Genomic DNA, 17,066 nt, shown 5'->3' on the forward strand with positions numbered 1-17,066 from the left:
ATCTTGTCTTTAATGACCTTGGCATAAGACATAGAAGTATGCAAATGACAATTGTATGGTACAAAATCAGACATATTACCAATACAGCAGATGATGCAAATAACACATGGGAACAGACAAGAAATGTAATAATTCAAAGCACAAGGTCATGCACATATGGACAACTGGTTATAAAGTGGGAGCTCATAACTTGCAAATGATTGAGAAGTGTAAAGATAAGCACAGGGTGGACAATGCCCTCAGACACATGGTATAAATTTGGGGTTGTCTTGTGCAGGGACAGGAGTGGGACTTGATGATCCTCATGGGTCCTTTCTGACTCAGGACATTCAATGATTCTATGACTCTAAGTGTGTGCCAAATAAACAGGCAAATATTAATCTAGATGAAGTCAGTGATGTATTTCCAGAACAGCTAGAGAAGTATCACTATGTAGACCCCTAGTGTCATGGTTTTAGCTGGGATAGAGTTAATTTTCTTCACTGCAGCTGGCACAGTGCTGTGCTTTGAACTTAGTATGAAAACAATGTTGATAACACACCACTGTTTTGTTGTTGCTCGGCAGTGCTTGTACTAGTCAAGGACTTTTCCAGCTTCCCATGCTCTGCCGGGTGCACAAGAAGGCGGGAGGGGAGGGGGCACAGCTAAGAGAGCGGATTCAAACTAACCAAAGGGATATTCCATATGATGTAACATCATGCCCAGTATGTTACTGGGAGGGGCTGGCCGGGGGAAGGAGGCAGCAATCGCGGCTTGGGGACGAGCAGCATCAGTCAGTGGGTGGTGAGCGGCTGTATTGTTCATGTTTCTGGTTTTTTTTCTTTCCTTTTCAATTTTATTATATTATCATTATTGTCATTATTATCATAAACATAATTATTATTTTATTGTAATTATTAAACTTTGCTTATCTCAACCCACAAGTTCTTTTCCTCTTCTGAATTCTCTCCCCCATCCCACAGGGGTGGGTGGAGTGAGTGAGCGGCTGCGTGGTTGTTCAGTTGCCAACTGAGGCTGAACCACGACACCTAGTATGACTTTATTATAAATGCGGGGTACATTTCTACTCATTCAGGATCAAAATGACCCAGGTTAGAACCACTGCAGAGGAATATTATAACACAAGGAACATGTCATTCAGGGAAAGACTGTCTATTTTGCCTGGTTAGCGAAGTAAATAAACCATGAGAAGGGAATTGCCCATGCTCAATAAATGTTTCTTAAAGTGAAACACCAAGGAGGTGCATATAAATACTTGTATATAATATATAACATACAGTAATATATATCATATCCTATCATATCAGCTATATAACAATCTATTATTGATATAGCATATATAATATACAATATATTATATATAGTAAATATAATTTAATATAACAAGTGTATAGTCTATTACATACCATATTGTATTATATATTGCATTATATGGTATTATATCATAATAATTATATTATAATTTTTTAAAAAATGTACTATACATTATAAAACATATTTTATACATATTATTATATAATGTAATGGTGAATAGTGAAATAATAAGACAGTGGTTTATATACAACAATATATTATATATTATTATATATTGTAAATAATATATTATTGTTCATGTAATTATTAAAATTATGCATTATATATTATACTTTGTATAAGTGTAATAAATGTATATATTACATGATTATATCCAAGATATTGATTATAGCTAAACTATAATACAATGTTACACAAATCGAAATAACATTAGGTTCACATATCATACAAAATAGCAATTATAAGGAAATTTAGAGATATTTAAAGCACATTCTGTCTATCCTCGATTAGTATGTTAAAATTATTTCCATTTGACTATTAAGAGAAAAAAATGCTTTGAAAGGAACTAATATACTTATGGTAATTTGCTAAAATTGTAGGTGTTTACCTTAAATCAGAAAGTTGCAAGCATTTTTGGGACACAGAATTGAGAAAGGAAACTGCATTTGCTATACCATGTGGTCAGGGTGACTTTTGTTTGCACTTACCTGTTCTTTCCCTGAGTAGTCACTATATTAAGTCAACAGTATCTATGGACTTGGGCTCACTAAATGTGATGGAGCAACATTTATTGAGTCCAGTAAGTTTGGATACAACAATGATTTTGTACATGTAAAATCTAATGTTATAATTCAAATTTATTAAATAATGCGGAGATTTTTAGCAAAAGCCTTTTATCCTCCAAAAGGCTGTTCTACTTTCCAGTTTTCTCTTTTCTGCTCATAATTTTGGGGCGTTGTAATTACTGTTGGGTAGAATCCTAAAAAATAAAAATTTGAACTTGTTCTCTGTGTACACTCATTCATGGATTGCATGTTTCAGATTTAAATATATATAGATTTCAACAGGAAAAAAGAGAACCTGTTCGTATTTCTTCAGTCATAATTAGTATTAATTTCCTCTATGTTAATAGAAATCAATCAACATTATCTTTTAAGTTATCTTAATTTCATTACAGTAGTGACACATACTACAAATGCCACTGCATTCTAGGGAAGAGGAAGAAAGAGTCCTTCATTTCTAAGAGGACTTTTTTAATGCCAAGCATTGCATCCAAAATATTTCTATTCATCTCCTATATTAATTTCTTTGTGCTAGTTTGGAATAATTTTCTTTGTGCATGCAAATATGCAGAGTGTGCTTTAAGCAAAGTCAAAGTTATTAAAAATCTGAAATCCTCTTCTTTAATCCCTATTAATAATTGTATAAATGCAGTGTTCTGGTAATCCTCAAAAGAAGGTATTAGGGCACATAAATGCTTTAAGAAGGCGGCTGCAGTCATGAGTTTCTCACACTGACAAAACACCCTCATGAACTACCTTGAATACAGATTTACTGAATTTTAAACTGGCACTTCATCCCTGTTTCAGCAAGCATCGTCTGCAGATTTAATGATCAGGAACATCCTCCTGATGCACGCCGGGAGATACGGCTGCAGGGTTCAGACTGCAGCAGACACTGTGACAGATGAGACGGAGCTCCTTGTTAGGGGTGAGTATGTTGCACCTGAAAACACAGTCACCAGAAACCATTGTACCAGGGAATTTAACTATGTGGGCTCCAGGGACATCTGTGCTATGCATTATTTTTCAGATATTATACTATTGAAAATATCTGTGATTCGCTTACTGTCTTTGAAAGCAGTTTCACCATAAACTGACCTGCAGAGAAACAAAAGGCAGTTGGTTAATGGACATACAGTCTTAAGAGAGGTAGTAGCACAAAAGGTATACCACATTAGTTAAAATGTAGACAATTAGCATTCACAGACCCGTGTAAGATAGGTATGATGGGTTCTGTGCTTTCTTTATACAATGATTTATATTTTATCTTATGGCCAAGCCATTCTTCCAGGTGTAATAGTTTAGGAATATTCATTCCCTTCCTATGAGGAAGGACCATGCAATGTTTTGCAAAATGATAGATATGAACAATGAACAATGAACCTAATGAACAAGCTCCCTAATATGGCAGGGATTTGTTTTTCTCACATGAAATTGTGACCACCCAAACTCTGCTGCATGTTTAGGCCCACTCCTGCAGCTGTTGAGTCACTTTACCTGCCATTCAGTGTTCCTGATTATGCACAGGAATACAGAGTCACTGTCCTGCAGGATCCCAGATCCTATCCAGGGTGGACACCAATCACTTTAGAGTGAAGCAAGGCATTAGCACCATACATGCATTCCCTTAAGCAGAGTAATTCTGCATTCTGCACTACTTCTGTCTGTGTGCACACACATGTTGTTCCGCAGCTGATGGCAGTTGAGGACTTACAGTCCACTTACTGGCATTACAACTAGTGGGTGCTGCTATGTCAAAATAGATGGATCCCTGCTAGGTAGCACAGCTGGATAGCCTCACTGTGATTTATACAATTTTTGAAAGAATAAATCAAGGCAGATATTTTATTAGTGTTTGAAACTCCAGATTTAAAAAAAAAATATCAAAGCTATTTAGACATTATAATCTTTCAAAAATACTTATTCTACTACATTCTACCACTTCTTTAGATTTGATATCTTTATATCCATCACATTTAGGACAAATATATGCTTTAAATGATAAAGAATGTTTCTGGCTGACTGCAGGGCTCTCCATGTTTTGATGAAAGTAGCTGTTAAATATTTCCATAAAGTCACTTTGAGGACCATCAGATTTCTATGAGCTATGGCACTATTGGGATGGTGGTATTCAGTTGCCTCAGCACAGACATATAATGCCATTTTAGCTGCCTTATGAAATCTGAGTCATCCTTGTGCGTTATGCAAGCCCTTATATGTTACCTTTACCTCTTTCAGACAGGAGCTGGAGCCTCTATGGATAGGCAAAAATCTCTTAGCTTACTACTATCTAGGACACTGCAGACTGGCTACAAAATTATTTTTTAAGAATACCAGTTATGTAAATGCATTCACTGAATTTGACATAGAAAATATATGCTTCTCTGAGGCAGAGGTTTGGGATGAAAAAAAAAGGACATTGTAAATGCTATCAGAATGTATCTATATCGGTTTCTAATTACCATGCCACCTCGCTGTTGAAATAAAAACCGACTGCTTTATAATGGAATTTAAATTCGAATATACTTTGCTTAAAATATTCTCTTTTTCTTGTTTCTATGATTGGATAATTATAGGAGACAGCAAGAAATGTTTGCATCACTTTCACAAAATGCTTTATACTGTGTGACTGCTTTTGCCCTGATGTAAAATTCAGTTTTCATGAAATTATAGGATATGGCTAGTTTATTGAAGTAGTTAATTTCCTTAAGATCTCTGTAAAACTTATGCAAATGAGGGCAATAAGATCCTACAGTGTCAGTATTGTTTTCACCAAAATATGTAACATAGTTTTGGTTTTTATTGCAGAAAATGTTTAAAACATTCAGTGCAAAGTTGCTAATGATTACTTTTTTATAGACCTCAGCATTTCAAAACTCCAAAATATTTAGGAGAATCTAATCTATCTCTCCTTATACTGTTACAGGCATTTAATTTTCATTTCAGTACCTCTAATTCTTTTTCCTCCACCTATCTCATTTTATAGAGTGCACACAGTGGCCTGCAATTTGACACTGTCTGATGTTCCCAAATTGCAGTACCTTTCAACCTTTCAAACTTCTTTAGGTTTAGCTTTTGGAGGTACGGGACATTGCTTAAGACCAGCAGCAACAGACATTTCAATAAATATTTCAGGAAACTCTGAAGAATTCCACCTGACAGAGGAAGTCATCAGCTATGAAGAAAACTCATTGCCACTATGCAGTAAATTCTGAAATCCAAAGCCATATTATTCTTTATTTCCAGTCTAGTTTCTCAGTAAAATAATTTAATTTTCTTAATCTTACAAAACATCCTTGTGTTTTAAATATTACAGCCCATGGCCAAACTGAGATAGCAGAAGCTTTGTGATGAACTCTTAGAAGTACTGATATGAGTAAAGTTCCAGCACATGCTTGTTCTGACCTTACTCTCTCTCCTTTGTCTCTGTGGAAAACGCCAGTCTTGAATGCTGATATTATCACATCAGCATAGAACAACATTTCAATCATTAGCTATATTGTAAGGTTCATCTGGTATTTTTAATATATCATTGTGATATTAACTCAAAAAGTCATTCTGCTTACACCATTTCTACAGGAAATAAATTAAACTTACTGAAAAAACTAAATTAAAATAATCAAATTTTCCCTCCTTCAGATATTCATGACTAACAGAATTGTTGCTATTAGCAAACTGACTAAATTTATCTATTCAACTGATGACAGTTTTCTAGTACTCTATTACAAGGGACTTGGAAGACAACTATACCTTGCTGCAGCTTCTTCAGATGAAGCAAAGAGAAACAAACTCATTGCAGACTCTTATTGCTTGTAACTAACATGCTGATCTTCAAAAGACAGGCATTCATTCACCACCGCATTACCAGGCAATTGCAATGTCTTAATATCTTTTATTTTGAAGAAGACATGGAGTATCCCAAAACCATATTTATCTTTTTTGTAACTATACTTGCTACTTGCTGTACTGGAAGATCCCTTGGATGAAGTCCATGGAACTAATTGTGTCATTATTTTTGCCCTTGTTCTTCTTTGGCCTGCATTATACAGTAGAAGTTAAATTTCAAAAATGCCATCAATGAAAGACAACCTGAAGAACAGAAAATTAATAGTGCCAAGTAAATCTCAAATCTTTTAGTTACTTAAAGGAGATAATTAATGGTGCAAGAAGATTTCCGAATTGACTACATATGTACGTATATGTATGTGTGTGTGTGTGTGTGTGTGTGTGTGTGTGTGTGTGAACAACAAAAGAAATTAAGCCAGCAGAAAGTTTCTGTTCTGCAACTTTCTACAATGGTTTATAGATTTTTTAAAAACCATTTTCAAACCATTTTCAAATTCACTACCTCACAGTTCTTGATTTTAGGTAAGTTGCAGTGAAATACATGTCTACTGTTATTTCCATAATGATTTTTATCTAATGAATCTCTTCCAGGAACACATCAAAACTGTATATGAAAAGTTATTGTAGACCATGTCTGGGCAAAACCAAGATTCAAATTCTGTCAGCACCAACCACTCAAAGCAAAACTTAAATACTTTTCTAGGTGCTTTGAAAATGTGATTAAATTATATATATTAAAGTAAAGAATAATGTTTCAGTGTTCCCTAGTAATTTCTCTGCTCCCAAAATGCTGTTTTTACAGCCCAAGTTATTTATTTTTCACTTTCTGTTTCATTTTTTCTGATGCTACCGGTAACAAGGAGTTCATTAGGAAGTGATGTTCTGCTGGCAGCTGGACGTGTCAGGCAGTACATTAGCGTTCCAGCTTAAGTGTCTTGCATTTTAGTCTTGGAATGGGTTATGAATGAGATGTATTTCAGTAGTTCCATGCTAGTCAACAGTGACCTTCAAAGGACTGCTGTCCTGATGTACCTGACATAATTTGTTTATATTCAGGTAAGCTACCACCTAACTTGCAAAAGCATTTCCTTTCCAAAATAGGGTCCTACAAAATTCTCTGCAATCCACCATCACAAGTTGTTCTTATTATTAGATACCTGAAGAAAAATGTCATGATATTTTGTTCATCCATCTGAGATACACCATCCCCTTAGATATACTCATTGACTCTGTGCAGTGCCCAGAGAGGTCCTTTACTCCCTGAGCGTGGGGAAGATGAGATAGAGGATTCAGCTCAAAGGACAGGATCAATTTAAGGCAGAAAAATGCGATGCCAATCACTTTCAACTTAGTTCAGTAACTGCATTGCTCACCTACCAGGTAGGATATTTGTTTTCAGCTGCTTCAGACCCAGCCTCAGAATCAAACTTCTCCTCAAGAGCATGCCATACCTGGAGGCAGTATGTTAGGTGAGATCAAGACGCATTCAAACCCCTTTCTGAGGCAGAGTAGCCAGGAACACAGAGGTCAGGAGACATGAGAGGCTGACGATGTAGGGCACAATTTAGGGTACCTACAGCAACCCAAATATTTGCTCCTTTCATTGACTTGACTACTGTCCAAGAAATGAACATAGACCTCAGGGGAACCCTTGTCAGTGTCTTAAGCCAATTCACTGAAGAGTGTATTGGGAAAGCAAAAACCTAAATAACAGGCATTCACTCTCTGCACCGGATTTGCCCTGCAGCAGGGCAATGAGGCAGATAGTGATAAACCCTTAAACACTGCTGCAAGATTTTCTGGAAAACAGTCATTATAGAACATAATAGCAGAAGAAGGCATACAGGGGAGGCTAATACAGCTCAAGGACATCCAGAAGAGAAAACAGCATTTCACATAGGGCATTAACTGTTCTGGCACCACTCCCACACAAATGTGCTGCTTCAGAGGAATTCCATAACAGGAATTATGTATGTCTGATGGTGAAAGAAATAGCTTTAGTGGAGTGAATGAATAGAACAAAAAACACAGCTATGGAGTTACATTCCTGACACCCAAGTCATTGACTGTTTTCACTTCGTTTATGCCTTGTGTTGTTTGCTCACCCAAGGAAAATATGTACAGAATAGCTGTTTGCCATGCAAACAAGGATGTTTACAGGAGCATATAGATAGTCAACAAATGTTTGCCCCAGCATATGAAGTCATCAACCATTTAATAAGCAGAAGTGATTTATGATTTGTATGAATGTCAGTCCTGATCTTAACATCAGTCCAAAAATCCGTTTTCCCATGTCACATGTTTCATTTGTCTACCAGCCTTTATTAATCCACCCAGATCTTCAACTTTCAGTGAATATTAAGTAGCAGAGAAGCAGAATAGCAGAATGTTTCAGCTTGGCTGGTTTTCCATCTATCATTAGCACACTGGTAATCGTGCTGTCTCTCTACTGATTTTTCACAAAGAAGCGATTACCAAAGCAGAAGGCTCTAATATAGGATAAATATGCATATCATGTTCTGACACTAATGATATGACCACAAACATGGTTACCAAACACCCAAGTACCAACCAGGACACTTGCATCTCACAGATGTCTCAGGTGATTCTGCAGCCAGCAATGTGTCAGGTTTCCTCAAGGCAATGCCTGCTTGGTAAGTTAATTTGGTTTTTAAAACCCGTCTTCCAAAAAGGGGTTATTATATTCTTATTTCCCCATTATGCTGGAGAAAATTGAAGCAATCTGTGCATGCATATTTTCATTACAAAGGATATCTCCATGAAGATTGGACACGAGAGGGAAATTTTTCACAGTGAGGACAGTCAACCATTGGAATAATCTCCCCAGGGAAGTGGTTGATTCGGCCACGTTGGACACCTTCAAGAGTCAGCTGGACAGGGTGCTGGGCCATCCTGTCTAGACTTTGCTCTTCCTAGAAAGGTTGGACTAGATGATCCCTGAGGTCCCTTCCAACCTGTGTTTCTGTGATTCTGTGTGATTCTGTGATCCGGTCATCCTGTGCTTCCACCATGTTTCACCATAAAGACATTTAAAACACCAAATACTTCTGTCATAAAAAAATGTTGACACTGTGAAGGGCTTAAACTTTATTTCCTTATGTTGGTCTAATCAACTACATTAAAAAAGGTCAACAGTGTTTTTCACTTTGTGTTTATTTAATTAATCAGTACAAAATCTGTTACTCATAGACAGGGAGGTTTTGAAGAAGCCTCGGAGAACTCCTAGCTAAGTGCAGAAGGCTACTTTTTACACTTACTTTTGGCAAAAATTATTTCTTTGCTCTTCTTTGCAAGTTTGGAGGGTTGGCTGAGAAAATCATCTGTACAGCTCATCAAAGAAAAACACTGGGAGTTGGGGACATCACACAGGAGTCTAACATGCTATCACAAAGACCAGTGAGAGGTTCCCTATAGCCTGTTAAGAGTAGAGATCCCTTTCACCTGCACTGAGGTAAGTGGTACCCCTAGTGCAGCAGCAGTTTCCAAGAACACCAGGGATTTTCTTGCAGATTAGAGGATCACTGCAAAATTTACCATTATACTATTGTCTGATGTGGATGGGGACAGTGCTTCAGATATTTAGAATTGAGTAAGTGATTTTTCCTATATAAACCTCTACATATGTTAGTGATAATAGTGACACCACATACACCACTGTAGGTTATTTTTCAGTTACCCCTTTCTTGCATCACATTTCTTTTTAGGATCATCATGACTGAGCTAGGAATACAAGGTTATGAAGTCAAAGGATTTTTTAATATCTGTGAAGGCTTCAGTGCCTAATCAACAGTAGCAAGTCTCCAATATTTTAATATTTATTTATTAAATGAAAGTTTTTTACCATAATCAATTACTTTAAGTTGTCAAATGAGCTCCATCACTTGAGTCTGATTTGTAAGTTACTCTTGCAAGGCTGGTTTACAATACTTTATACCCAAACGAGTAAGTAGCATTGACTGCAAACTACTCAGACAGATGCTGGATGCTGCATTACACACGCCCTTACAACAGTCTATGGAGCAGCCAGCTCATCTCCAAATTACCAAACTTTCTTTCAGATTGCTCCACTTAATTGTTCTAGATACAGTGCAGCCTGATCTCTTGTTTTACAAAGGAGCAAAGGGCACTAGTCCCAAAATGACTTATTCAATGTTTGACTTTCTGCAATGTAAACAGTGCAAACTGTAACCTGTAGCAAAAGTTGACACTACAAGGTAACCAAGTCTGGGACAGAACAGCAAAGAAAAAGATCATTAGCTGTTTGCAAGGGAACTACACTAATGCAGTAGCCAGGTAAGTTTCCTTGTATTCATCAATGATCACATAAAAGATTTTTTCAGCACATCTAGTAATTTTAGTATTTTATATATTTTATTAAAATATTTTATATATTACATATATATTGTAAAATATGTTTTGGATAAACTCACAGACAAATAATTTATTGGTCTCAATTCTGTTACAAATAGACCTGCGCTCTCTAAGCATTAGTATAGTTAACTTTATTTCCAGTACTATCTCCTTGGTCTATACTTAAGGATTTTAATAGATTTAGATGCCAGATATTTTCTGGTATTTTAGTAATAGTTTATTCACTGTTGTTTACTTTTATTACCCTTTTAACTCTTACAGCTCAAAATATGTTTTTTATTTTTATGGATCTCAATAGATATTGTGCTTTTCTACAGAAAGAAAAAAATAATGTCCAGTCTTCTTAATTCTCTGTGTCAATGCTGTACACCCTTGGAGAGTTATTAGCATATACAGAACTAATTAAAAACCTTTGAATTATACAAATATTAGTACAAAATTCATGGCAGGAAGATTACTTAAAAATAGGATGAAAATCAGCTTTCTTCTACAATGTATAACATGTATTGTAAGATTGTGCACTGAAAACTAACCAAATGCACTGTGCATGCCTACTGTAAGCAAAATAAGCTTTAAGATCAAAAACTACCTGGAAGCTGGAAGATCTTGAAATGGAACAGAGAGCAATCCTGTAGTGTGAAGGGATGAATGCCTTTGTGACTACAAACTGTGGTTTAAGAGTACACATTTTGTAGTCTAAAAAAAAAAGAAGAGGTTAAAGTTATTCTTGTAGTCTGGCAAAACTACAAATCTAAGCAAGAAATCCATTCTTATGATATATTTTTTTGAGAAGTAATGTTTCCTCTGAACTCTACTGACCTGGAGCAAATATAACGCAGGATCTGCTGGTTAGGTTGACCACACTGCTCCCTTCAGTTGTGATATTGCCAATAAAACTGAAAGACAAGTACTTGGGTTTAAAGGCCATCAGACACAACATTATTAAATGGAACATAAACAAGGTCAGCAGATTCTTGCTGGTCCTTGAAATTATATTTGGGCTGCTACAAAGGACAGGAAGATACCCTAAGCACAGACCCCATTAACTGGACTCACAGAATATGTCCATAATAGTAAACTGCTCCCTGTGGCCAATGAGCACAGCAGAGTTCCCATTCCCAGTCCCCTTCCCCTCTTAAAACAAGATGGGCACAACAAACTGCCTGGTGGGATCTGCCCCAGCCCATGGTAATCCATTAATTGTCCTGTGGCACGTGTTGGGAAAGTTATAATTGCACAGGATTGAAATTATGATAGGGACTGGCTGACAACATAATAGTACATAGGATCAGCGCTAGAGTTCAGATCTGTGCTTTGGACGTTTTCAGTTTATCAGTGTAGCTGAAATATTTACAACATTAGAAGGCAGGTTATTACTGTAGATGGAGCATTAGCCCTTTATCTCACAAATTCCAGACTGAAACACTTCCAGCAATCTGAACTTGTAACAGGACCTTTGTTATAACAGGTTATAACAGGACCTTCAGTGTTGTGAAAGGGAAAGGCATTCATATCTTAAAAAATATTTTTTTTAAGAGTTTAAAAAAGACTTTCTGTTCTGTCTAAGAAACCTCTATACAAACATCAACTTAACTCCTATCTATAGCTTCAGTCAAAAAGTGCCTAGAAACAAGTGCAAAAATACAGATCAGATGTGGTGATGCCACAGACTCAGTGGCTGAAAGAGACTCACACAGTTCTGGGGGTGTTGATGCCCACACTGTGATTGCAGAGACTAAAGGAGGCAACATGGACCAGAATTGGGACAGCTGGTAAGTGATGCCCTACAGTGCTAAAGGTAGTCAGTAGGACATGCTAACAAAAGAGGCATGTCTAAAACTCAGTTTCTTATTCTATTCTACTAGTTATATCAGTCACAATGCAATTCGTCCTAAGGTGAAATTGCAGATCATGTTCCTTTCACTGTTCATACATTTTGTGTCAAGTCACAACTGCTACTACGCAAAGATCCTGCTCAGAGGCTCTGGGCTGCAGTCTGGAAGCTGAGCTCACAATGCTCCGCAGCTCTCAAGGTTGTCTTGCCCAAATCCCCTACATTTTACATTTGTACAAGGCAGAGAAGTCATGAGGACAAAGGAGCATAAAATTACATATGTACCACCAGAAGCTTTCTCAGGCAGGACACCAGGAATTTCTCCTGACCCTCATCCCTGGAATGATTTAAGAGTATTCAGTATTCTCTTTCTTACATTCCAGCCCTGAGTCTAACCTCCCTATCTGTCCTGCCGCTGGCTGGGGTATAACCTCTCCATCTGCCCAGGGCCCTTATGTATCTACCTTACAGAAACCACTCGGGTACACCACATGTAGAGGGAATGGGGATAGAGATGTATCCATTAAAGCCATGGTACCTACTGCGTTCACTATACATCGAAATTTCTCTCCACCCCCTTGTTGCCCATTATGTGAAAACACTTCATCAGCCATAGGTGGGCACAGCAAAAGGGAGTTACACTACAAGAAACAGTCAAGCTCCTGTTTTCTCAAGCACATTTTCCATCATTCTGTAGTTACTGTCTCTGTCTTCCTCTCGTTCGTAACTTCTCATCTTCTTCATGACAAGTCATGTCATTCAGAAAGCAAAATATTCACGTCAAGAAATCTGTGTTCATGAACTTCTACATATCAGGTTTCTTAGTTTGGTAAAAGTAAGAATTATCCTGGTCAGGCTGCAGTGGAGTAAATCAGCGCGTATTCGGGGATACAGGGAAAGGGCACTGCCTCACTGAACAACTACAGCTATTATTGGTAATAGTCTTTCAAGAACTCTCACATTAACATTGTACCATGGCAAGTAATCCAAAGGACCTCTCAGGATGATCATTCCAACAATAAAAAGGCACATAAAACAAGTTTGCCAAAATGCAGTCACACATGTCCTGAAATGAAGTATCAATCTATGGAATTGCTCTGAAAGAAGTTAACAGACTAATATCCTTGATGCTGGGTTTCCAGTGCTCCTGGAGCCACATAAGAGCCTATCGCAGCCCCAAATGTCTTCTCTGTGAAGGTCGACTGCACTGTAGTGCAGTTATGACCAGTCATTTTCTGTGTAGTTTCCAGAGAAGCATTTGAGCAGACCATGCATTTTTTCCTCAATTGGCTATTCTCAACTAAAAAATTGTTTTAGAGATCCTGAACAATAAGACAGCCCTTGGGAGAAAAGCTTCTCTGCATTAGCCATACGGCTGACACCATGAATGATTACATCCAACCATAAAATTTAATGAGATTTCTACAAAATGAGTGACATCTGCATAGCACTCAGGTCCTGGCTAACTGTCATACATTTGTCATCACTGAGGCTTTTGTCCTTTATTAATCTGCTTTCAAGAATGCCTGCTGTTGGAAGTGGAAATGCTTTTTAGCAGTCATCCTGCAGACTGTGTAAGAGCACGCATCTCAGAAAGCATAATGACACATTGTCATGACCAGGAATGCATTTAAAGGGTTTAAAAAACATGAAAGAACTCTGACAACAGAATATATTGAGAATTTAGCAGGATACATCTGCATAAATATATTTTACATATTTTTATATAAGCAAGGCGCTTGTTCTTTTGCCTATAATACAGTGGCTAGAAACTCTTTAACAACATTCAGTGTGCATGGGAGAAATATTGTCATAGAGGAGAAGTACCAAAATATTTCCCTTTAATTTTGTTTGTGCTTGGGACCGTGATATAATTCTGGGCCTAGGGCTCCAACCCAGTAAAAGCATATGATTGTATCAAGATCCCAGCTTTCCTTTAAACTCTCCCTCATGGCTATAAATAAAAATCTCACTAGTATTTTCCTACATCAACAGATAGCCTAAAACAATAGATGATGGAGATTGAAGATCACCCTATTATTAAATTAGCCCCAGGACTTGCTATTCTGAGATGAAGGCCTGACCTGGTGCTTTCCATCAAAGAGCAGGAAACACTTGCAGGAAAGCAGGAGTGCAGAGGACACAACTTTCTGCAATGTTTTCTCCCAGGAAGAAAAGTAAGACCTTTCAACTGCAATGAAATGGGACTCCAGAATGACAAGAGTCACAGGGTGTCCAAGGAGGGTCATCATCTTATCCCAGCACTGTTTGTGACTCGATGAAAGGCACTGAAAGCAGCGAAGTCAAGCCTGCTGAGCAGGCAGAGCAATAGAAGAGGAGAGACTCCTAGAACTGAAGCAGCTCACCACCCATGGAACTGGAAAACTGTGCTCTTCTTAGAGCCCAGAACTGTACCTTGGGCTCCTGTAAAGAGGACTGCAGTGGGTTATGGAGACAATCTTCTTCCATCATGCACCCATAATACTAAACTTTACTGAATTCCTTGCATTCCTGGAACTGGAGGAATTGAATCCCTTGAATTTCAAACATTAATTTGTCTTTGGGTTTTTTTTTGGTTGTTGGTATTATTTCTAAATGCCATATACTTCCAACATTTTAATGTCCATTAGTTGCTTGCAGATCATTGCCAAGCAAACAGAGGCAAGTGAATATCGTAAATTGCTTTCTCATTTAAAGGATTCAACATCTTTTTTATTCTGAACCTATTGAGTGAAACTATGACAAAACTCTGATCATATTGTTGTCATAGTTCATATAAACATGCTTTTATTGAAGGCGTATCAGAGGAAATATAAAGCCATTTGCAGCTGCAAATGACAAAAAATCCCAGCATCTAAAAATATTTCAGTTAATAGGGGTTTTTTTAGCCTTTGATATTCAAACACATTTGTTTCTACTTATGGACTAAGGATTCTAGCCAGAAAAAGATTTGATTGCATGAAATAGCACTAAAATATAATGCTGAGCTCAGTAACGCAGAAATCCTGGCTACAGCTGCCACTTCAAATAGAGGCACCAGACCTTAGTGTTTGTCACCCTGATCCACAGGTGCTGAGCTCTGACAGTTCAGCAAGGGAGACCACACCACTCACCACAGTTCATGGACTGGAGATATCCAAAGGACCTGCTCCAGTACAGCTCATGACACATGCAAACAGCATTAGTCTCCTGCAAAAGTTTAGCAGCAATGGCTTTCTACTAATAAAGTTGTTTCCATCATCACCTTTCCTGCAGTATAATTTTGGGAGAGTGTCCAGTAGTGCATTTCTGATTTCAGAGACCTCCATATGGGTAGGAGCAGAATCAAAACTTCAGCCTTCAACAACAGGAGGATGGAAAAGAATCAGAAGGGTCTTGAATGCCAAGAAAATCCAGATTTGTCATAAATAATTATAGCTATTAATAATATCAATATTTTACAGGAGTATTAAGTCCTGTTCTTCAGGACTTATATAAGCTTTTAAGTATAAGAAACCACAGGACAAATGTTTACCCATGACAGAGATGCACATTTTCCCCTAAACATCTGGTTACAACTGTGGAAGAGGATCCTGAATCAGGAGAACCTTGCCTCTGATTTAGTTTCACAAGTGCAAATGGACAATGTTTTCAGACACCAGCAATATCAATATCAGGAAGAATTAAAGAAGAGAATTAGGGGGTAGGAGTGTGACATATTTTTCTTTGCAGTCATGTTTACTACCAGAGACCCCACTTATTGGATCAGTCACATGGCATATACAAATGGTGATTAGCATACTCTTTTTTGGTGCAGCTAAGTGGAATAATTAATCCTTTCACTTTTCAAGTTAGAAGTTGTGGAGTTTTTGTTTGGTTTTAGTGGAACCATAGTAATTACAAGCCTTCAAAATATCTGGGTTTGGGTTTTGTTTTGTTTTGTTTTTAATAGCTTTCAATCAAACATTTAATGGACTTCCAACAGGATAGTAATCCAGGTTGTTTCCCTGCATGAGTGAATTTGAGAATAAGGATGAATGCTGTATTCTTGGTTCAGTTATTAGTAATATTATTGTTCTTCAAAAAGCACATCCACCTGTGCTTCATTTTGATCACTATTTGTCTTTCCTGCTGACAAGTCTCACACAAAGAGAAGATGTGATTGCAGCTGTTCAGTCTAGCCTGGATGCTTCTTAATGTTGCTCTTTTTTTCCTTTAATTTTAGGTTGAGAACAATTATAACGGAGGATTTTTTTAAATCTGTTTCTATTTCTAGTTCTTCCACTGCCACTCTAACACATTAATTGATGCTCATCCACACAGCATAAAGAGTAGAAACAATCACAATTTACCAGCAAAAATCACATAAATGAGGTATCCCATGACATAATAGTGTGCATTTTAACCCTTGTACTTCATGGATATTGAACTCCACCGGGTCCCTACAGAATGCGTCTCCTGTATTATTGCTGCTCATCCATGATGATGGTGTGGTCTGTTTGATTATTCCACTTTATTCCTAGGTCCTCCTGGTCCCCCAGGGGTTGTAATAGTGGAGGAAATTACAGACATCACAGCAACACTCTCCTGGAGTCCTGGGGCAGACAATCACAGCCCTATCTCCCTCTACAACCTGCAAGCACGCAGTCCATTTTCTCTTGGCTGGCAGACCGTAAAAACAGGTGAGAAAAACTTTCAAACAGCACAAATAGACTGTTCAAAACTCCTGGTCATCACAGAAATAATCACCAGCAACTGCAGGAACAGATACTCTTAAGAGAACAATGATAAATTAAAAGCACTGATTTTTTTTTTTCTTTTTTTCATTCCTTCCACGTTACTTAGCAACAGCTCTGAAAGGACAACACAAAGACACCTGCCATGATGCGTCTGTGAATAAGCAGAAAGCTCTCCCCTAT

At 37.5% G+C, this 17,066-nt stretch overlaps 1 protein-coding gene across 2 annotated transcripts in view; it reads left to right on the forward strand.

Moving 5' to 3' along the window:
* CNTN5 (contactin 5) overlaps positions 1–17,066 on the forward strand; it is a 673,925-nt gene that overhangs the window by 611,485 nt on the left and 45,374 nt on the right. For both annotated transcript variants that reach the window (XM_075081792.1, XM_075081802.1), the window contains 2 exons: positions 2,904–3,024; positions 16,671–16,829. In XM_075081792.1, coding sequence (XP_074937893.1) covers positions 2,904–3,024; positions 16,671–16,829 — 280 coding nt within the window. The remainder of the gene's footprint in view (positions 1–2,903; positions 3,025–16,670; positions 16,830–17,066) is intronic.

This window comes from Phalacrocorax aristotelis, chromosome 1, assembly GCF_949628215.1.
Source record: "Phalacrocorax aristotelis chromosome 1, bGulAri2.1, whole genome shotgun sequence".
Taxonomy (NCBI): Eukaryota; Metazoa; Chordata; class Aves; order Suliformes; family Phalacrocoracidae; genus Phalacrocorax; species Phalacrocorax aristotelis.